A 22,868-nucleotide genomic window follows, 5' to 3' on the forward strand; every position below is an offset into this window, starting at 1 on the left:
TATCTATCTATCTATCTATCTATCTATCTATCTATCTATCTATCTATCTATCTATCTATCTATCTATCTATCTATGTGACCCTGGGAAACTTAACCCTATTTGCTTCAGTTCCACATCAGTAAAATGAACTAGAGAAGGAAATGGCAAACATTCCTGTATCTTTGCCAAGAAAATTCCAAATGACAACACAAAGAGTCAGGACTGAAAAGATTAAACAGCAACAAACAAACAAATACATACACACATATCTCATTATGATAATAATGGTTTTTATTGTGTGATTAATAATATCAACCATTTCCCAAGGATGTATGTAGTGAGGATCAAATGAGTCCATGTATGTAAAATTTGGCAAACCTTAAAGTGCTATAAAAATGTTAGTTATTTCTATCATCACTATCATTATCTAGTAGCAAATGGAGAGCTGGTCTTGGAGTCAGTATGGTCTGAGTTCAAATCCTACCTCTGACACATGCTGACTTGTGTGACTCTGGGCAAGTTAACTTGACATCTCAATATTCCAGTCAATTCTTGAAGACTCTTAGTTGGTGAATAGTCATTAATCTGTCTTAGTAGAAGGAAGTCACTCAACAAAGGTTCTAAACATTAATAAAATAACTAATAATAGCAGTATCAATTATAATAAGAGCATCAATATAATATTAAAATAATTATTGATGAATATTAATACTTAATATTAAATAATACTAATTAATAATGATATTAAGCTATGGTCACAATAACAACAATCACATTAATGTTGCTGTTGTCTCATTCTTGCCCTCCAGTGTATTGGAGTTTAGATAGAATATTCCTGGCACAGGTCACTCTCTTAATGTTGTTCTTTCAGTTTTAATATTCTGCAGACTATTGCAGAGTTGGATAGGATGACTTAATGTCATTCTTCTTATTATATTCTTCTCATCCTTATCTTGTTAGCTCGGTACAGAAATGTGAATCATCTATCTGCTATGAGACCCAGATGGGGACTGCCCTGCAGAGACAATATGGTATAGAGGGAAAACTGGTGGATTTGAAGTCAAAGCATCTGGATTCAAACCCTGACCCTGCCATTTGATAGCTGTGCAACCTTAGGCAATCAGCTTAACCTCCCTAGGACTTACTGTTCTCATCTGTGAAAATACAGAGTTAGACCAGATGGCCTCTATGGTCTCTTCTAGCTCTAAACTGATGCTCCTATGAATCTTCTATGGTAGGTTTCCTCATCTGTCAAGTAAAAGGGTTAGGCTAGATGTACTCTGAGGTCCCTTTCAGACCTCATTCTAGAATCTTATACCCCTCATGGAAACACAGTCCTACATTTCAACATGTGAAGTTTGCACATCAAGAATTTCCCCTGCTGACAAAATTCCAGTTCCTTCACATATCTGCATTTGACTTAATGAGTTGTGTAGGAAAGGGTTGGTAGAATTAAGTTATCCTTTTAAAATGCCCACCTGCCTTTTTCTGCTCTGTAACTCTCAAAACATTCATAATACCATAGATTTAGAGCCAGAGTAGAGCTTTAGAGGCCATTGAGACCAAGCTTTCATTTTGTAGATTGGGAAGCAGAGGCTGAGAGGATAAGGGACTTGCCCAGTGTGGAACACCTAGTAAATGCCTGAGACATGAACTCTAGTCTTTCTGACTCCTAGCCCGTCCCCTACCCACTGCACTGTCTTCTATCTAACTGCCTCCTATTTTTCAACACTCATCTTGTCCTAGTCTGGCTCATGCCTCAGAAATGCAAAGGGTGATGGGATCCCTAAATCTCAGCCTTCAGCCCTTTCCTTTCACTTGCCCCTTCCAGGTTTCAACCAAAAAGTTCCAACCACAGACAATGAAAAAACATCTGGATGTCGAATTGTAATCTCAAACTTGACAAGTTCTAAATTGACTAATTAAAATAATCATTGCCCACCTAAGACTAGCACCACCTTTATCTTCTGTCACCCAGATTCTCTGAATCTTGAAACTAGGGAGTTATTATTTTACTCAGCTATTTCTTTTTTTTCTGTGTTCAATCACTTGTTCCTATCATCATTATGAAATGTATCTCAGATTTGAATTTTCCTACTGGGTATAGTCACTCCCTGATAGCAAGGTGATAAATTGGCCCAATTGTTTTAGAAAGCAAAGTGGAATTATGCAGGAAAACTTACAACGATATTCATACCTTTGACCCAGCAATCTCACTCTTCAGTTTTTTCCCCAAGAAAGTTGATAGCATGAAAAGACCAATCTGCACACAAATATTCATAGAAGGACTATCTGTAATAGCAAATAGTTGGAAACAAATTATGTGTCCAACCATTGGGGAATGCCTAAGCAAATTGTGGCAGAAGGATGCAATGTAACATTATTGCACTGTAAGGAATACTGAGGCACTCGGTGGGTATAGGTTATAGCAAATTACAAATGAAGAATTGCACAGTCATAGTGGAATAAATTGTGTCAACAGAGAACTGTATGTTCTCACAATCACAGGTTTTTAGAGATTAAGAGACCTCAGAAAGCAGAGTCTGACCCATACCTGAAAAAGCATCCCTCAACACACCCAGACAATGGCCATCCAATCTTACTTAAAGATTCCCAGGGAAAGAGGATCTTCATTCATCACCTCCTAAGGGAGTCGATTCCACTTTGAGATAGATACAAATTATAAAATGTTTTATTGACATAGAGACTAAATTAGCTTCCTTGTAACTTCCACCCATCATTCCTGTTTCTGCCCTCTGGCACCACACTGTCTAATCCTTTTTCCACATGGCATCAACTAGATACCTCTAATGTCTTCATTAAGTCTTCTATTCTTAAAGAGAATATTGATTTATTTCTTCAGCTAATTCTCATGGAATATGAGCTCAAAGCTCTTTTCTGTTTGGGTTTCCTCCTGCCTCTGCCTCCAATGCTCTCTAGTTTATCAATGACCTTCCTAAAACATGGTGTACAAGATGGAATGGAATACTCCAGATATGGTTTTGAATACAGTACAACTATCTCCTCTTTAGTCCTGAAAGCTGTGTTTCTCATAATGTAGACTAAGATTGTTTTTGTTTTTAATTGTCATGTTATGCTTTTGACTCATACTAAGTATTCAGTTCACTGAAACTTTCAGACAAACTGGTATCTAACTGTGCCTCCTACAAACGTGTTTGTGAAATTGATTTTTTGTCTCAAACATAAGAACTTGTCCCTCTTGAACTTGATTTTATTAATCTCAACCCAATATCCTGTTCTTCCTTGTCAAATTCATTTGACATAATGACTATGTCCATCAAACATGTAACTTTCACTCTCAACTGTATCACTTGAATCAATTCTCCTGAGCAGGTTTGAGCTGGTTCAAGCACATTCTTAGTTTCTTCCCTTACAAATGAACCACTGGAACATCAAACATTGGAAACCTTCACTAAGGACTGTATTTAAGAAATACCAGACCTTTTTAGTCCTTTTTTTGTTCTCTGAACTCTTTGGAAGTCTGATGAAGCTTATGAATCCCTTCACAAAATAATGTTTTTAAATAATTCAAGGACATGCTAAGTTTCAGGTAGATATGAGTGAGAATGAAGATGTATTTTTTTCCCATTAAAGTTCAAAGATCCCTTTGAAATCTATCGACAGACCCTCTGAAATCCTGTTGACCTCTGGTTAAGATCCCCTGCTCTAGAATCCAATAAAGGAGACAGAACAATGATGTGGACATGGAATTAAAAAGAATTAATGATTAAAGTCTTGACTCTGCTTATTTAGTACTTGTAAGACACTGGACAAGTTACTTTGGAGTCAAGAAGATATGAGTTCAAATTACACACCCATCACTAACTAGCTGCTCTCAGCTCTAGTTTCCTCATTAGTAAAAAGGGCATAATAATATCACATCAGGGAAGCTAGATGGTTTAGTGGATAGAGAACTAGGTCTGAAGTCAGGAAGGCTCATCTTTCTGAGTTCAAATCTGGCCTCAGACACTTCCTACCTGTGTGACCCTGGGCAGGTCCCTTAATCCTTATTGCCTTAGTTTCTTCATCTGTAAAATGAGCTGGAGTAAGAAATGTCAAACCTCTCTTGTATCTCTGCCAAGAAAACCCCAGATAGTGTCTTGAAGAGTCCAATACAACTGAAACAGTTGAACAGCAATAACAGCACTTGACTCTCAGGGGTTGTTCTGAGGACTGAAAAAGATCATACATATAGTGTTTTGCAAAGCTAAAAGTGATATACAAATGCTAGCCATTATTATTCTGTTCTCTGAACCTAAGTTTCTTTATCTGAAAAATGAGGAATTTGAGTGGCACAGTGGAGAGACCAGTGGATATGGATTCAGAGTACCTGAATTCAGATCTGAGGTCTGCCACACATTCCCTAGGTGACCTTTGGCACATCACTTGACTTTCTGGGGCCTCTGTTTCCTCATGTATAAAAGGACAGAGTTATGAACTGCAAGGTTCTTTCCATATCTCAATTCTGTGATCCTAGTTCTTTTCAATTTATTTTCCCTCCTGCATCTCTCCAGCAAGACCAAGGGCATTCTGCAAGGGAAAAGAAGATGTCACAGTCTGAGTGCTTTCTGCCAAAGGGGAAGAGAGAGGCCAGACACATTTCTGTGTCTTGGTATTAGTCAGGTGTTAGACGTGTGTGTGTGTGTGTGTGTGTGTGTGTGTGTGTGTGTGTGTGTTGTGTGGAGATGACTCAAAGCTTTCCATTTTAGCACCAACTGGGGAAGCTGCCTCCTCTCCACTCCTACTGGATCCCTGAGTCACTGTCCAGTACTGGGGAGGGAAGGGAGGCCTGAATTAACCTGTTCAGAAGTGCTCAGTGTAATTCTGAAGCAACTTTAATGAGCATTCTGAGGCATATAAAAATATGCTTAAGGAAATAGGACCAGAAGTGATCTCAGAAGCCATGGGGCCCGGAACTTGAGGTTCAAAGTGATTGAAGGTCAAAGAATAACAAATTTAGAATAACAAATCTAGTCTGTGGTCTGACCTCCCCCCAAAAGGGCCTATGGATAGATTTCAGGAGTCCATAAACTTGGATGGGGACATAAGTACATCTTTATTTTCACTGACATTTGGTTTCCTTTGTAATCTTATGTATTTCATTTTATGGATTTAATAACATTATTCTGAGAAGTGGTTCAGAGGTTTCACCAGGGGTCCATGAGACAACAAAGGGCTAAGAACCACTGATGTAGAGCAAGAGGCCATGTACTCCAGGTTACTCATTTTACATTAGAAGAAACTGAGGCCCAGAGAGGTGACATCATGTTCCCCAGGCCATAGTTAGGATTTGAACCTAGTCCTTCCTACTGCCAATTTCATGATCTTTCTGAAATACCATGTGAAATACAAGCATTAGGTATATAAGAACCAAGGCAGTGATAGGCTAATGTATGGAAAAGGGACCAGTTATGCATAAACTCAGTTCTAGATCTGTGATGTCCATGAAGGGAGTAAGAGAATGAGAAGAGGGAAAATTTAAAGAGAAAATATGGGAACTAGGAATATGTGGGAAAGGATGAAATATACTAACATGGTGGGATTCGTTAACAAGGAGGCATATCTCTTGGTTTAATGGTGGCAGAGTTTCTTCAGGGATGAATCATTGAATCAGTCTCCAGGAAACTCAGAAGTCACCTAATCCCACCTTAAAGTGAACAAGAATTTCCTTTTTATCAGTGCTTATTGGTACAAGACTCGGTTTCCTCAAGGTGGAAAAATGTGACTAGACGCTATGATTTATGAGATCATTCTTAGATTCTAAAGACATCCCATAATTCCATGCCTCTGGTGAATCTATCAATATGCATTTATTAGTCTATTAAATTCTAGACTATTCAGTCTCTAACCCTTATTGTGGGAGGCTAAAAGTACAAATATCCACTGCACCACTTAGCTGCCCCTTTCAAACTGTATATTTATTCTTTACATACTTATATTTGTGGATAGATTGCTGGATCTGGAGTCAGGGAAGACTCATCTTCCTGAGTTAGAATTTGGCCTTTGAAACTTACTAGCTGTGTGACCATGGGCAAGTCAGTGAACTCTGTTTGTCTTTGTTTCCTCATCTGTCAAATGATCTGGAGAAGAAAATGGCAAACCACTCCAGTGTCTTTGCCAAGAAAACCCCAGATGGGGGCATGAAGAGTCAGACACAACTGAAACAAGTGAACAACAATATCACATAACTCTCAGGGCTGTTTTGAGGATTGAAAATCATACATGGAAAGTGCTTTGCAAACTTAATGGAGTCACGAAGAGTTGGACGTGACAGAAATGGTTGAACGACAATACAATTTGAATATGAAAAAAGAATGAATAACATTTCTTAAACATATTCGCTTTGTGGTTGATATTGTGCTAAGTGCTGGGGAGATATACACATATACATTGATACACATACACACACAAAGATACACATACACATATATGTATGTATATTTATGTGTATGTATACATACACACATGTATGTATACATATTTATATAAATATAAATTGTACAAATAAGTAAGACTTTGCCTTCAAGGAACCTATATCCTAAGAGAAAGCAACACATTAAGCAGACGGTAAGAATGGAAGGGATTTATGGCCTTTTAAGTGGTATAATGGATCCATTGTTTCCAGAGGCAATGGGGGTGTTCATTTAATTGTAGTTCTCAGAGCAAGATGTAGTGGTAGGATAGGATGCCAGTAGAAGCTCATCGAATGCAAGGTAGAGATGGATGGTACTAGCAAACAAGGAACACAAAAAGCTTCATGGAGAAGGTAGTGCTTGCATTGAATACTGAAGGAAGAGAGGGATTCTGTGAAAATGGGGTGAGAAGTGAGTTTACTGCAGTTGTGGGAGAGAATGGGAGAGACAGAACATGAAGAAGAATGTCATTTTGGCTGGAAGATAGAGTGTATTGGGGGAATAATGTACAATGAAACTCAAAAGAGAGGTTGGGGCCAGGTTGCAAAAGGCTTTCAAAGCTAATAGACTCATACTAATAATTTCCTTACTCAGAGAAACACAATTATTGGATTGCCTTAGAAAAGTAGGATGGCCATTGGAATCGGCCAATGTAGCCTCCCTCCATTTTGCAGCTGGGGAAATGGAGACTTATAAAAGTGAAGTGACCTGCTCAAAGCTAAATATGCCACAGAATGGAATCCAAGTCTCTGAGCTTCTCACTCTATCCTTTGGGCTCCATTCCACTGCTCCTTAGCTGAAAATAAAGGAAAAAAAAAAACAGGACTACACTCACTATTTCTCAGCTAGTACATTATACGTAATTTGCTCCTGTTACTTTCATGAATTTTCTTTCTTCAGAAGAGAAAAAGGGAACAAATTAGGTCCTTAGAAAGCAATAGGAGCACTTAGGACAAATGAAACAAGGCAGGGCAGTGAGTGAAAATTAAAGGACATTTTTTTCTTCTAATTCAAGCATTAGTACAAAAGATTATTCATTTATGCATTCACCTTTTTATTCACTTCCTCATTGGTTCCTTCATTCATTCACTTTATCTTACTCATCCACTTTCATTCATTGACACTCACACTTTCAATTACTCATTCATTCATGCTTTCACTTGCTCAGTCATTTGTTCACTCACTTCTCTAGGTCCTCTCAAATCACTCATTCACTCCTGTTTCCATACATTCCTTGTCTCTCACCCACTTATATGTATTCACTTATTTATTCACTCACACTTTCACTTATTCATTCACTCATTTAATCCCTAATCCATTTACTCTCATTCATGCATTCATACATTTTCACTCATTCAAAAACTCATTTATTCACTCATTCATGCATTCATATCAATTCATTGACTTTTTATTTACTCATTTCTTCACTCATTTCTTCCCTCTTTCACTCAATCATTATTTCACTTGTTCACGGATAATTTAGTTATTCATTCACTAATTCACCTATTCTCTCATTCATTCACTCTCCCTCATTTATTTCCTCTTTCACATTAATTCACTTATTAACTCATTCACTCCATCATTCATTCACTCACTTCACAGTGACTAAACACCCATGCACATCAATAATATGGTAGAGAACATGTCAAGAAAAAAAGTGATTGTAATTATAATGAAAGTAGACAAAACTTCTATAAGTATCACTTCCTTAATACCATTTGCAGCTGTTCCCAAAGGTGAACAATTTTCAATGCTCAAAAAGGTCACACTACATGAAACACCGATTACCAAAGGACCTCAACTCTTCTCTTTGGATCCCATATCATTATGGGAAATGCAGCATGAAACAAGTGTTCTGGCATGATAGTCTATTAATGCTGAAATAAATATTCCAAATTGCCTGCCTATGGTCCTTGATGAATGCTTTCACCAATTTCCAAATATGATATGTGAACTAATGGATTGCAAGTAGCAGTCATGGAAATATTTCTTCTGAAAGATGATGAGCATAAATGCTCTAAGGCTCCAAATGACATAAACAAGAAGAAGATACATTCCATCTGTGTTCTAGCATGAGAAGTGAGATGGAGTACAAATGGATTCAGTGGCAATAAAGCCACACTGTTAACTGGCTGAGGAGGGAGCTCCTAATTGAAGAAGGAAGGCAATCACCATGCATAGCATCAAAACAGCCAGGTGAGTCTTTCTGAGGAGTAAGTTTTCATATTTTTCTATATTCCTCATAGGCTTCTGCATGTGTCAGGCAGCTCTGCATCACATTTGATTGTGACTTAATTAATTCTGTATTGTTCCCATTGTACTGTTTCCCATAATGGAGACATAATTGAAATTTTCATTCATTGTTTTTCATCATCGCTCAGGAGGTACTAGATTCTCAACACCGCCCCCTCCCCCCCCCCAAGAATGTAAGCTACCTTTTATCACTAGTATTAGTGATGACAGCCAGAGTAGTGTAGTGGGAAAAGGGCTGGAATTTGAGTCAAGAAGATGTGGGTTCAGGTCCCATCTCACACACTTTGTATCTGAGTGACTTTTTCTCATCCCACAAATCCAAGACTTGTTGATTATACCTCTACAACATCTCTCCCATCTATTTACCATCTTCACTCACCACAACCAACCTAGTTCAGGTTCCTACAACCTCTCATAGACCATCAGCCTCCTAATTTGTCTCCTTGCCTTAAGTCTCTCCCTCACCAATCTATCTTCTATGACTCTGCTAAAGAGATTTCCCTAAAGCATGAGTCATACCATATTGGTTGTTGTTTAGTCATTTCAGTAGTGTCTGACTGTGACACTTTCTGTGTTTTTATTTGGAAGAGTGGTTTGCCATTTCCTCATCCAGCTCATTTTACAGATGAAGAAACTAAGTCATGTATGGTTAGGTAACTGACTGTGACCCCATTTGGGGTTTTGTTGGCAAAGATCCTAGAGTGGTTTGCCATTTCCTTCTCCAGCTCATTTTACAGATGAGGAAACTGAGGCAAGCAGGGTCAAGTGACTTGCCCCAGGTCACACAGCTAGTAAGAGTCTGAGATCTGATTTGAACTCAGGAAGATAAGTCTTTCTAACTCCAGGTCCAGTGCTCTATGTACTGTGCCACCTAGATGCCTTCATATCACTGTTCAACCAATAACTCCCTAGAGGTTCCCTATTATCTCTAGGATCACTAGGCATTTAAATGATTTGAAATTCATTCATTTATTTTTATTTTATTTATTTATGTATTTATTTTTAAAGCAATTGGGGTTAAGTAACTTGCTCAAGGTTACACGACCAGTTATTTCTGTGTGTGGTACTTCGTATCAGAGCCCAGATTCGATCCCAGGTTTTTCCGACTCTGGGGCCAGTGCTCTTACTCGCTGTGCTACCTTGTTGCTCCATGATTTGAAATTTAAAACCTTTCCAGGCTTGTTCTACATTATTCTCCTTCATTAACTCTATGGTCCAGTCAAACAGGATTTCTTGTTCTTTCCCACAAATCACATTCTATTTCCCATCTCCATGACTTTGAACAATTATTCAAATTTGTACAAGCCATCATACCTGGAATTCATTCTATCATCATGTCTGCTTTTTAGAGTCCCCAGTTTTCTTTAATGCCCAGGTTAACCATTACAAGCTACAGGTGGCATTTTCCAGCACCTCACTCACCTCCAGCTGTTAGCATCTAGCCCCTCAAATGACTGTATTTTACACATACACGCACATACAAGTGTATAACATATATGTGTATGCACATGTATATAGTATCTATTTCTAAGTGTAGATGCTATTGCACTCGATAGACTATAAGCTTCTTGAGGGCAGGGGCTATTTTGCTTTTAACTTTGTTTCCCCAGCACTTAGAACAATGCCAAGCACAGTGTAAGCACTAAACAAATGGAAGCTGATTAATTTGCCCTGGGCAAGTTTCTTTAGGTTCTGAGTCTCATACAAATCTCCAAGAATCATTACTAATATCCTACAGTCTATTATAGTAGGAGAAATGCTAATACCAGGATTTCCAACATCAGTAAAATCTTGATACTTGCTATATTTGTAAAAATGATAATTTTAGAATAGTTTGTATTTATGTAATGCTTTATGGATACAAAATGCTTTACTTACCTTATTTCATTTGCTCTTTAAAAAGTAGCATGATAGGAAATAGGAATAACTGACATGTACGTAGTTTTAGAATTTGCAAAGCTCTTTACCTACATTATCTTTTATTATAGCTTTTTACCCTCATTAGCTCCACCTCCACCCATCCTTCCTCTGACTTGGCAGAAAGTAAAAAGCATAAGACGAAGAAACACAAAGGTATGCAGAGGTTCTAATTTTAACTCTGACACTGACACTTGCCAAGGTCTATCACTCTGGCCATGGCACCCCACCTTTTGGGGTCTTAGTTTTAGATGATCCTTGCATCTCAAATCCCTTGTTTCCTTGTCATATTGCCCTTCTTCCTTATCATACCTCAGTCCTCGATTACTCCCATTATCCACTTTCTCTGTTTCAGCTTTCATGTTAGTGAATGCAACTGGGGGAAATCACATAACAATGGTGAATGACTTCTCTAGAAACCCAATCTCAATTGGGTTCTCACCACTGCATGGCGAATCTTTTACTCTTCCCTGATGTTTCAAACTTGGCCTTCTTTTCAAGCCACCTATACCTGTCCCTCTCAGTGAATGACCTCAAAACATCCTCCCCTGCCCCAAGTTGAGATTCTCCACCATTTTTTAAAAATTGCATACTTAAAAACAATCCAGCATCATTTCTCAAACTCCCTTCTTTTGTATTAGTCTTATAAGATGAGGTATCTCTCCTCCTTAGCCAATACTAATCTTTCTTCCATGCCTTTGATTCCATTCCCTCTAATCTCATCCAGGAGAATGTTGCTTTGATCACTCCTCTCTCCCTGGTTTTTCACTTCTTTTTCTCGGGCTACCTCCTGGATCCCTTTCAACATACCCAAATCTTCCCATTATTAAAAAAACACCTTCACTTTACCCTACATTCCCCTCAAGGTATTATTTTTTCTCTCCTCATTTTAATAGACCAAATCCAACTGTCTACACTAGCTGCTCCTACTTCCTCTTCTCTCACTCATTTCTCAACTCCACACAATATGTCTTCCAAACTCATCACTCAACTGAAGTTTCCCTCTCCAATGCTACCTTGAGACGAATTATCTCTCAGCTGAAAAATTCCATGGCCTCTTCTTAGTCTTTATATTTCTTGACCTCTTTGAAGCATCTGATTATGATGATTTCTTTATCCTCCTGGACATTTATTCTTTCCTTGGTTTTTGTGTGTCTTCTCTCTCATGGTTCTTCTAGTTAATCAGCCTCTTGTTCTTGTTCTCCTTTGCTCATCATCTATACAACCACTTACCCAAATATGTCTTCATCATAAGGTCAGAGGCTAAGACTTCTCTCTTTTCTTGTCTTGTCTTCTCCTCTCCCCTTTCCTCTCTTTTCCTCTTCTCCCCTCTCTTCTTTCTTTTCTTCCTTTTCCTTTCCCTTATTCTCCTATTTTCCTTCCCTTTCCTCTCCCTTCACACCCTTTTTCTCTTCTTTTTTCCCCTCTTCCACTTCTCCTCTCATACTTTAATTATAATTTCTAGGCACTTAATTAACAGATCTATATATCCTGCTCTGGTCTTTTCCTAAGCTTTGCTACCATAGCACCACTTGCTCAGTAAACATTTCAACTCATTTTCCTTCCCCTAAAGACCACTCCTCCTCCTCACTTTCCTATTTCTGGTGAGGGAACTACTATCCTTCCAGTCACCCAAGTCTACAATCTTGAAGTGATTGTTGAAACTTCATTCTCACTCTCCATCACCCCAGCTCCCACCCAATAGGTTGCAAAGCCTTATTGCTTTTACATCCACACCATATCTCCTATTTATCTCCTTCTCTCCACTTATACCACAACCACCTTAGTGAGTTTCACTTTCTAGGGATAGAAAAATTACTCACAAATATTTCTATGCTTCATAAAAAGATATTAAGTTATTTGTGGATCTAAGGAAAGAAGAAATCTTGAGGTACTGGGAGTGTGGGAAGAAGGTCTGAAGGAACCAGAATTTGGGCAGTACTTTGATAACTGGAAATTAAGAGAAGTACATTCCAGACAAAAGGAACTGAGGAAAGAAGCCAAGAGGTGGGAGAGCAACCTTCTAAGTCTTCAGTGGTTTCAAGAAGAGAGCTGGCCTTACAGTCAGGAACACCTGATGTCAGGTCCTGACTCCAACATACACTGACTCTGTTAGTTATGGCAAGTCATTCAATGTGTCCCTACTCTAGGTCAGTGGTATGAAACTCATCTAGAGATTGGAGGCATACTGATTTAGAAAACCACATATTAACATTATGTATATTTTAGTACATTTTAACTTATTTTGTTAAATATTTCCCAATTACATCTTAATATGCTTCTGCTGTACTGGGAGTGTTGCCTGCTGAACTGGCGGAGTATTTGACACCTCTACCATAGGTAACAAGACTTACTTTGTAGGACAACTGCTCCAAGTCCTGGTAGGGAGAATTTCCTCCCTGGGTGCTCTCTATACCAATGAAATCATAACTCCAGTGCCTATCCCCTCATTCTTTTTTTTTTTTTTGCTCTTTGGAGGGGGAAAGGCAGGGCAATTGGGGTTAAGTGACTTGCCCAAGGTCACACAGCTAGTTTTAAGTGTCTGAGGCCAGATTTGAACTCAGGTGACTGGTGCTTTTTCCTAGCTTCCCCATATCCCTTTATTCTTAAGAATATTCAATATTTTTCTTATCCTTGTGGGAAAATAAATACTGCTTAATGCTTAAAAGATCTACTGAATATACTGTTTATGTTTGCTTATAAGAAACAAGCTTGAACTGATCTCTATAGGAAATTAGTTTGTTTATCAGTCTCTGAGCTTTCTGTGGTTCTTGACAGCACTGGAAGGTGGGCAAGTAGGAAGTAGAAAATAATTAGCTACACATATCAAGTTAAGTCAAGGCATAAGTCAACCCATATTATCTTTCCCCTCCATTTCTTTTTCTCTGGTCAAGAGTCACAGAGAAGGTAGGAGGGTAAGTATAATCTTTTGGGCTTATGAATTTAGTTTGAGTCCTTGAGGAAAAAGGGAGAGAGAGGAAGAGAAGGAGGAAGGGGGAGAGAGGGATGGGGAGAAGGAGGGAGGAGGAAAGAGAGAGAGGGAGAGAAAGAAGGAGAAGGAAAAGGAGAGGGAGAGGCATAGGGAGAAGGAAAGGGATAGGGAGAGGGAGGGGAAGAGAGAGATGGAGAGAAAGAGGAATTCTCCTTGCTTCAATAGCTATAGCAGACAGTGATAGTTTACTTAGTACCTGGGTGAGCCAAGTACTTAGTTAAACAGAGGAGGAGTCTGGTCCTGTTTGTCAGAATATGTACAGTTACCAAGAGCTGGCATAAAAGTTTTTGCCCATAGGACGCTGGGTCAGTAACATTTTTTTCTATGTACCCTTCACAGTCAGTGACTGTCCACAGTATAGGGGTCAAACATGAGACCTGTGGTCCCCACTGTCCACCATACTCTTGCATGTAGATTCAGTCAGATTAAAAATGTAATTGGGAAATATTTAACAAAGTAAATAAAAACACAACAAAATATAGAGAATGTTAATATGAAGATTTCTAAGTCAATATGTGTCTAAAAGAGATCGTTATGTACACAGTCCAGGTGGTTTCAATTTCTATGACAGTTTGACATCACTGGTCCATAGGAAAGGCAGAAGTGGGACCATGCCAGTCAAAGGAGATGATCACAGTAGACTCAATCACTGAATCACAGAATTTCAGAGTAGAAAAGGAGATCAGTGACTATCTAGTTTAGTCTATACCTGAAAAAACACCATCTACAACACACCCAACAAGTGCAGTCATCTAGCCTTTGTTTAAAGTAATGAGGTAGAATCCATCAAGTCCATTCAATTTGAATTCAGTTCTTTTGAGGAAGTCCTCCCTCTTGAAAAGCCATTTTGGCCACTGAGCTGACTCATACCAAGCTTGCAGTCCACTTTGACAGATCATTTTCAGACAAATTTGTTTTTAACCATGCCTCTACCTTCATCTCCTTGTGAAGTTTAATTTCTTGAACCCAAGTGAAAACTTTTAGTTTCATCCCTATTAAACTCAGTCAATTTCAGTTTGGTTCAGTGTTCTGGTCTGTTAAGATCTTTTTTGTTTCCTGATTGTCATACAGTGTGATAGCTATGCCTCCCATTTTTCCTCATCTGCAAATCTGATGAGCACGCCATCTCTGCCTTTATCTGAGGAATTGATGAAAATGTTAAACAGCACAAGGTTGAGAACCAGTTCTATTTTAAATTGTACCCTGACTTGGAGACTGTCAAGAGATTTCCTCAGAAATAAGTTTTTTAAAACTAATGACAAAGAAAAAAATGTTTATTGCTCTGTTTTTCACCATTAGACCTTGTGTTTTAATTTCTTTCAGAGTGGCATTTCTATTTCTGATATTTCTCATCACCTAGTTGCTATATGGCTGTATTTTTCTAATAGATTTTCTTCAAAGAAAATGAAATTTATTTTATTTTGAATTTGCTGGATTATCCGGAGAGATTAGAACACAAATCTTTGGAACCACAAAATTTAAAGAGAGCTCATTCAAACTGTAGTCTCATTGTCAGAATGAATGAATATAAGAAAAAAGCCTTTGTTAAATGCTTACTGTGTGCCAAGCACAAAGCAAAGAAAAAGGAAGACTGGCTTGCTTTTGAGAAGCTCATAGTCTATTTTGGGATGGCAAAACATACAAGAAAGTTCATTTGCAGGGTGAAGAGCAAGGCCCAGCGGTCCTTTAGCTCTTTACCCAATGCTTGGCAGTTCCAAAGAAAGAAAGACACAGATATTGCTGCTTCCATGAGAAGCTTACCTCTGCACTCCTCATCCCTGGAGTACAATTCTATGAGAAGGAACAGAAGATTTTTATTGACTTGAGGAAGTAGGCATGAGGCTGATGTACGTGACTTTAAGACAGGTGGCAACTACCCTGGGTAGAGTGATCACCACACTATAACAGAAAGAGGCAATGGCTGTATTGTAAGACAGTTTCAAAAGACTTATGAACTCTGATCAGAAGAACAATGCTAAAGCATGATACCTGTCTTGTGATAGGAAGTGAGGGCAAAATATGTAGAATGAGATACATTTTAAGACATGACCAATGTGGGGATTTATTTTTCTTGACTATGCAAATTTGTTAAAAACAGTTGATTTTATTTTATTTTTACTAATGGGTAGGAATTAAAGTGACTTAAAAATGCCTAACAATTCAAAGAATTTAATTTTAGAAAAAAAAGCAATGGTTACTTTATAAAACTGGACAATTTAAAAAGATTTAAGAATGTTTATCTGAGTAATAATGATAAAACTTGCTAATTCCCCCCTAACATAGAAGTTAGGTACTAGATTTAGGAGGAGACACAATTTTTTTCGACATAGCCAATGTAGTAAATTGTTTTTCTTGACTATGCATATTTTAAAAACAGTTACGATTTTGTTTGACTTTTTTTTTTCCAATGGGAGGGAGTTGGGGTGAGGAAAAAGTTCCTGATAATTAAAATAATTACTTTTAAAAAGAAGTTATGGTTGTACTGTAAGCCTGGACAATTTTGAAAGACCTAAGAATGCTGATCAGAGTTATGATGGTAAAACATACTAATTACCCCCTGACAGAGAAGTTAGGGATTAGATTTAGGATGGGCCACATTTTTGTAGACATGGCCAACATAGTGATTTGCTTTTCCTGATGATGCATGTTCATTAAAATGGTTTGGATTTGATTTGGTATTTTTTTCCAGTGGTGGTAGGAATGAGAAAAAGAAATACTTGATAATTAAAAAAAAATAATTCATAAAAGAAGAAAGGGCCATTTAAATGTATACTACAAAACAGTAGAAAGTACAGGAGACATAAGTGTGTGGAGGTCAGGAATACTGAGACTGCCCTAGTGGGTTCCAGGATTTTGAGTTGCAATAAAGGAGGCAATAAACTTTCTGGAGCGCCAAAATCTCAAGTTTGGTGACAGCACTTATAGGCCATCATTACTGTCAAACTGCCTGAGCTTAGCACCTAGTTAACAAGAATAATTTGTTAAAATAAGAAGCCACCAGATGGTCTGCTTCTTTCCCCTGACATCTGCTCCACAGACGAACCCTTCTCTGGTTGCCCAGCCTCCCACGGTGAACTCCCCAGCAGCACATTGGAAGGAATATATCATGTTCTTTGCCCCAGGTACATGTTTCCTTGGGTGCAAAAAGTGTTCTGTATGGCTCTGCTCCATCACTAGTGACCATTCTGAGAATAAGAAAGAGGTGAAGAATGTAAAGGAGAATGGCCTAAAGTAGAGACAGAGACAGGTAAGTTTGGAGGCTATGTGCATGGTGCCGTAAGACTTGCAGTTGGGGAGGAGGGAGATGGCGTGTGTACTCAGGGAAGAGGACTTGTGAGCTATCTGCTAGCAGCTGGCCCCATTCCTCTCTCCTCCTGTCCCTACACCAGTGTAGAATGAGCAATCATGAGAGCTGCCAGGCATATTTTATCTGGTATAATTTAGGTTAATCATGGACATTACGGAAGTTTGCAGTTTTTGTTTCCAAAGGAGAGAACCTATGATGGCACCAAGTGTCTCAACCCACATCCCTAAAGCCAGACAAGGACAGATAATGATATGTTGTTACCCTCAGAGAATCTTGCTGTCATGATTGATGTCACAATAATAATGTTTGTTTTATATCAGAAAAATAAGACTGTACTGTAAAAGCCTATTATCAAAAAGAGAAGTTTCCAGAGAAACCTCGGAAGACTTGTATGAAACGATGCAGAGTGAAGTGAATGGAACCAGGACAATTTCAACAATAACATAAATACAACAACTTTGAAAGGCTTTAGAATTTTGATTGATTCAACGATCAACCACAACGCTAGAAAATCTATGATGAAACATTCTACCCATCTTCTGATACAGCAGCGATAGAATCAGAGGGCAAAAAGAGATGTAACTTTTTTTATGTTTCAGTTTTTTTTTTAATTTTTTAAATGCTTTATTAACTTCTTATTTACATCATTCGTTTCCTCCAGATTTTGAGTTACAAATTTTCTCCCCGTTTTTCCCCTACCCACCACCCCAAAATAGCGGTCCCACAGAATATCCCCTCCTCCAATCTGCTCTCTCCCATATTTTCTCCCCTACCCCTTTTGACTTTTCCAGTGGAGAAATGGGAGAGAAAATTCATTCATTAATTTAAAATATCAATGTAAAAGTTAAAAAAAAATGTCTTTTTGAATCTCTACTTCAAGGAATGGAAGTCATTTACCAGCTCCAAAAAATTCTACATACCACCTAACAGGTTAGGAATATATGGGAAGTGGGTTGAACTGGTCTCCAAGTGTAAGTTTACAAAAACTACATTGACACTTTCAGCACACTAGGGTACCATTTTTCATTTGCTCTTCTGGGAAGTGGTTTGTATAGGGATTTTTTCTTTGTGTATATAAAACCACTCGTATCCATTGGAAATTTAATCCAAAAGGCAGATACCATAATAATTTTCTTTCTATATTAAAAACACCAAGAGGCAGATATAGTTGACATTTGCATAATGAAACCAATCTTACCTTTGGAAGGAGCTGGATTGCCTGCAGAATTCTTTGTCTGTGTCCAGAATTAAGGATACCAATTTCCAACAAATCCTGGTCCTCCATCACATTGCTTCCCTGAAATTGAAGCAGACAGGCTTGTTCAAGCTGGAATTTGAACTGAAGGCCCCTGATTCAGAAATTCAAATTTTCCTCCCAATTCTACCACCTGAAACAACGGGATTCTCTTGAGTTTGTTTGGCCTAACTACTTCCTTTGGAATAAGAGAGGTTTCTTTGAGTGGGTGGAGTAGTGATTAGGATGACGGCAATGTTTATAAAACAACTGCAACATCAAAATATTTGTTTTAAAAGCAACTTTAAAAGTTTAAAACTTTAAAATCAACTGAGGCACAAGTTACTAAGACTGTCTTCAGTCATAAAAGAAGTAAGAAGTATATTTTATGTACTTTTGAGAGTCTGTTTTTCAAAATGAGTCAGGATGGGATGAGCTGGGTATGGAACACTGAGACTAATTCTGTTGTTTCACAAATGAGGAAAGAAATCAATCAACATACAGACAAACAAAAAAGAAATAAAAGTTTCCATCACCTTTTATTAAATTACAGAGTTTCCATTGGGTAAGCTGCCAAAGAGTTATTATTAAGTTCCTAGGATATATCTAGGCCAGTATGGTGTCTAGAATGAGAAAACATAGTACTGAGGTAGGGAGCCTGTGGCCTCAAGGCTACATGTGGCCTTCTAGGTCCTTGGGTATGGCCTTTTACAGAACAAATCATTTTATTAAGGGGATTTGTTCTGTGAAGTTTGGATTCAAAGGGCAGCACTTGAGGACCTAGGCTACATGTGTCCTAGAGGCCATAGGTTCCCTACTTTATCTGGCCTGGTCAGACTACATCAATTGATCAAAGAATAACCATCTGATTAACTGCCTACTATGTGTTAGGAACTGGTTTAGGCCCTGAGAAGACAAGTACTGAAATGAAATAATCCTTACTTTCAAGGAATTTCCAGTCTCTAAAAGGACATAGCATGTACACATATACAGAATAAGTAAATAGAAGATATTTTCAGCTGGGACCATGGGTCTGCAGTTGGAAGAAATCTCATGAGTCAACTACTACAATCTCCTTATTTTATAGAAGAGGAAAATGAAGTCCAGGGAAGTTACATAACTCCCATACCATTACAGAAAGTCAGAATTTAAATCTGGGTCTCATGGCTAAAGAATCAGCCCTCTTTCTGCTATACCTCTACATTTTTGTTCTCTGGCCAGATTGGTACTCTTGCCATACAGGAATGAGGGGGACACGCAAAAAGAAGCAGAATGACTGATGAACCCCTGATTGTAGCTCCTGTAACAAAAAAAATTCTCCTAAACCTTTTCTACCCTCATCTACCCTACTCAAATGCAATATTATATGTATGTTGCAACCTTTAAAACATTTTGTAAAAAATGCTATGTCCCATGTTGAATGAAGCATTGTGGTAGGTTGCCATGGAGGGCTGTATCACAGGCCCAATCTATACAAGCCCATTCCATCCTCTCTGCTCAGCACTTCAGACCACAGCCCAACCTCAAAATGAAGTTTTCTGCAGATTATTTCACTGAACCTGAGAGATCTAGTTAAATCCTTCATTGTAAGAATGAGGAAACTGAGGTACAGAGAGAAATTTCTTTCTTGCTGCCCATACCAGACATTATCCCCTATAGGGGCATTTTCATCTCTGGAACTTCCATGCTGGTGCCCTGATGCCATGATTGGTGAGTACCATACATGGTCTACTGCATTTAAGGTGGTTCTAGGCATGTCTAATTTTACTACATAGCCATCTTCTTACCTTACTATTTATTTTCCCTATTTACCTTCTCATGCTTCTCTTGCTTCTTGTATTTGAAAGTCAAATTTTCTATTCAATTCTGTTTTTTTCATCCAAAATTCTCGAAAGTCCTCTATTTCATTGAATGACCATATTTCCCCCTGAAGCATTATACTCAGTTTTGCTGGGTACGTGATTCTTGGTTTTAAGTCTAGCTCCTTTGACCTCAAAATATTATATTCCAAGCCCTTCAATCCCTTAATATAGAAGCTGCTTGATCTTGTGTTATCCTGATTGTGTTTCCACAATACTCAAATTGTTTCTTCCTGGCTGCTTGTAATATTTTCTCCTTGACCTGGGAACTCTGGAATTTGGCTATAATATTCCTAGGAGTTTTCTTTTGGGATCTTTTTCAAGAGGTGATAGGTGAATTATTCTTTCAATTTCTATTTTGCCCTCTGGTTCTAAAACATTGGGGCAAATTTCCTCAATCATTTCTTGAAGGATGATTTGTAGGTTCTTTTTTTTTATTTTTTTGCTTTTTGGAGGGCAATTGGGGTTAAGTGACTTGCCCAAGGTCACACGGCTAGTTTTTGTGTTAAGTGTCTGAGGCTGAATTTGAACTCAGGTACTCCTGACTCCAGTGCCAGTGTTTTATTCACTGTGTCACCTACCTGCCCTAGGTTCTTTTTTTGATCATGGCTTTCAGGTAGCTGAATAATTTTTAAATTATCTCTTCTGGATCTATTTTCCAGGTCAGTGGTTTTTCCAATGAGATGTTTCACATTTCCTTCTATTTTTTCGCTTGTTTGGATTTGTTTTATAGTATCTTAATTTCTCATAAAGTCATTAGCTTCCATTTTCTCTGATCTAATTTTGAAGAAACTATTCTCTTCAGTGAGTTTTTGAAATTCCTTTTCCATCTGGCAAATTTGGCTTTTTAAGGCATTCTTCTCCTCATTGGCTTTTTTGGGCCTTTTTTGCCATTTGAGTTAGTCTATTTTTTTTTTAAGCAATTGGGGTTAAGTAACTTGCTCAAGGTTACATGGCCAGTTATTTTTGGCTGTGGTGCTAAGTATCTGAGCCTGGATTCTATCCACAGGTCATCCCAACACTGGGGCCGGTGCTCTTACTCACTGTGCTACCTGGCTGCCCTGAGTTAGTCTATTTTTTTTTAAAGCAATTGGGGTTAAGTAACTTGCTCAAAGTTACATGGCCAGGTGTTTCTGGGTGGATGCTAAGTGTCTGAGCCTGGATTTGATCCCAGGTCATCCTGACACTGGAGCCAGTGCTCTTACTCGCTGTGCTACCTGGCTTGCCCAAGTTAGTCTATTTTTTAAGGTATTATTTTCTTTAGTCAGGTTGTTGACTCTCATTTCATAATTTTCTTGCATCATTCTCATTTCTCTTCCCAATTTTTCCCTCCACTTCTCTTGCTTGATTTTCAAAATCCTTCTTGATCTCCTCCATGGCCTGTAAGCAGTTCATATTTTTCTTGGAAGCTTTTGATGCAGGAGTTCTGACTTCATTGTCTTCCTCCTGTTCCACGCTTCGATCCTTTTTGTCCCCCAAAAAGGATTCTATGGTCTGTTTGTGCTTGCTCTGCTTGATCATATTGCCAGTCAATTTCTTGACTTTTGAGCTCTTTGCCATGGTAGAGAACTCTGCTTCCAGAGAGGAGAGCTTTGTCCCAAATCTCTGGGGTTTTCACAAATGTTGTTAGAGGTCTGAGGAGGGCACCCTCTCTACAGATACCACACTGGCAAACTGGCATTTTTCATCCTAGGACCACCACCCAAGAAAACAACCCAGATCCAAGCAGGTCAAAGCAAGAGTGATTACCCTCTGAATGGTTGCTTGGTCCCCCTATGATCTGTAGGCCAGGAGATCCTGAGGCAGCCACATGGCAGCCACTGTAGCCACGGTGCCTCTGCCACCTCTCACCTTGGGGGCAGGGGCCAGACCTTGCCCTTCCTTTCCAACACAGTTCCCAACTGACCTTTTACTTTCTATTTTGGTGTTTCTGGGTTGAAAAGTCTGGAAACCATCACAGCTGCTGGTGATTCACTCTCTTGAAGTCTGCTCTGGCTGCAGCTGCCTTCCTGGGGCCAAAACCACTTGGCTCAAGTGGGACTGCATTTGGTTCCCAGCATGCTGTGATGAACCCTTCCTACTGGCCTGTCAGGCTGCCTTCAGTGGGAGATTTGTTTCTCTCTTTCACTTTGTGGGTTCTGTAGCTCTAAAATTTGTTTAGAGTCATATTTTATAGGTATTTGAGATGGTTGTGGGGGGAGGTCATGGCTTCTACTCCACCATCTTAGCTCTGCCCCCGGCCATCTTTTTACCAAGCTATCATTCAGTACCTCCAAAGTTTCTACTTTTCTAGTCCTGGAGCAACAATCAAATCAGCACTGCCACTGCTGAAAGGGTGTGTAAAGCTACTCAACTAGGGTTCCAATCACCATCCCTTTAACTTTCCAAGCCAAAACACTGTTGGTGTGGTCTTCTCCTATTAGGGCAGTATTCCTCTGGAAGGCATGGATTGTATTTGCTTTTGTACTAGTAACCCTAATCTTCAACATAGAGCTTTGTACATAATAAGTGCTTAATAATCTAGATTCAAATTACTGCTAATATCCAGGTTCCAATTAATGCCAATAATGCATTTCTGGAAGTGGTTGTATATAGCTGAATTCATATATTTAAAGTTAGAATTATACAAAATATGGTAACTGGTTTTAGTCCAATGGAAATTTTCGGTATGAATTTGAATAATCCAACCACTTCAGGAAGATTCATTATTCACAATGGAGCCTATATATAAATAATTTTTCTTTCCTTTCACATGGAAGACAAATTAGATATAGTTGCTTGGTCAAGGAAGGACTAATAATCATAGTAATAGCATTTTAAGGTTCACAAACTTCTTACCATATTTTTCCTTCCTTCCTTCCTTCCTTCCTTCCTTCCTTCCTTCCTTCCTTC

At 38.6% G+C, this 22,868-nt stretch overlaps 1 protein-coding gene across 1 annotated transcript in view; it reads right to left on the bottom strand.

Annotated features, from left to right (window-relative positions):
- ANKS1B (ankyrin repeat and sterile alpha motif domain containing 1B) overlaps positions 1 to 22,868 on the bottom strand; it is a 1,399,804-nt gene that overhangs the window by 394,517 nt on the left and 982,419 nt on the right. The window contains exon 16 of the mRNA XM_069095213.1: positions 18,082 to 18,180. Coding sequence (XP_068951314.1) covers positions 18,082 to 18,180 — 99 coding nt within the window. The remainder of the gene's footprint in view (positions 1 to 18,081; positions 18,181 to 22,868) is intronic.

This window comes from Petaurus breviceps, unplaced genomic scaffold (genome assembly GCF_028583685.1).
Source record: "Petaurus breviceps papuanus isolate PSGF00001 unplaced genomic scaffold, PetGlider_PUasm1.0 225, whole genome shotgun sequence".
In the NCBI taxonomy this organism is placed as follows: Eukaryota; Metazoa; Chordata; class Mammalia; order Diprotodontia; family Petauridae; genus Petaurus; species Petaurus breviceps.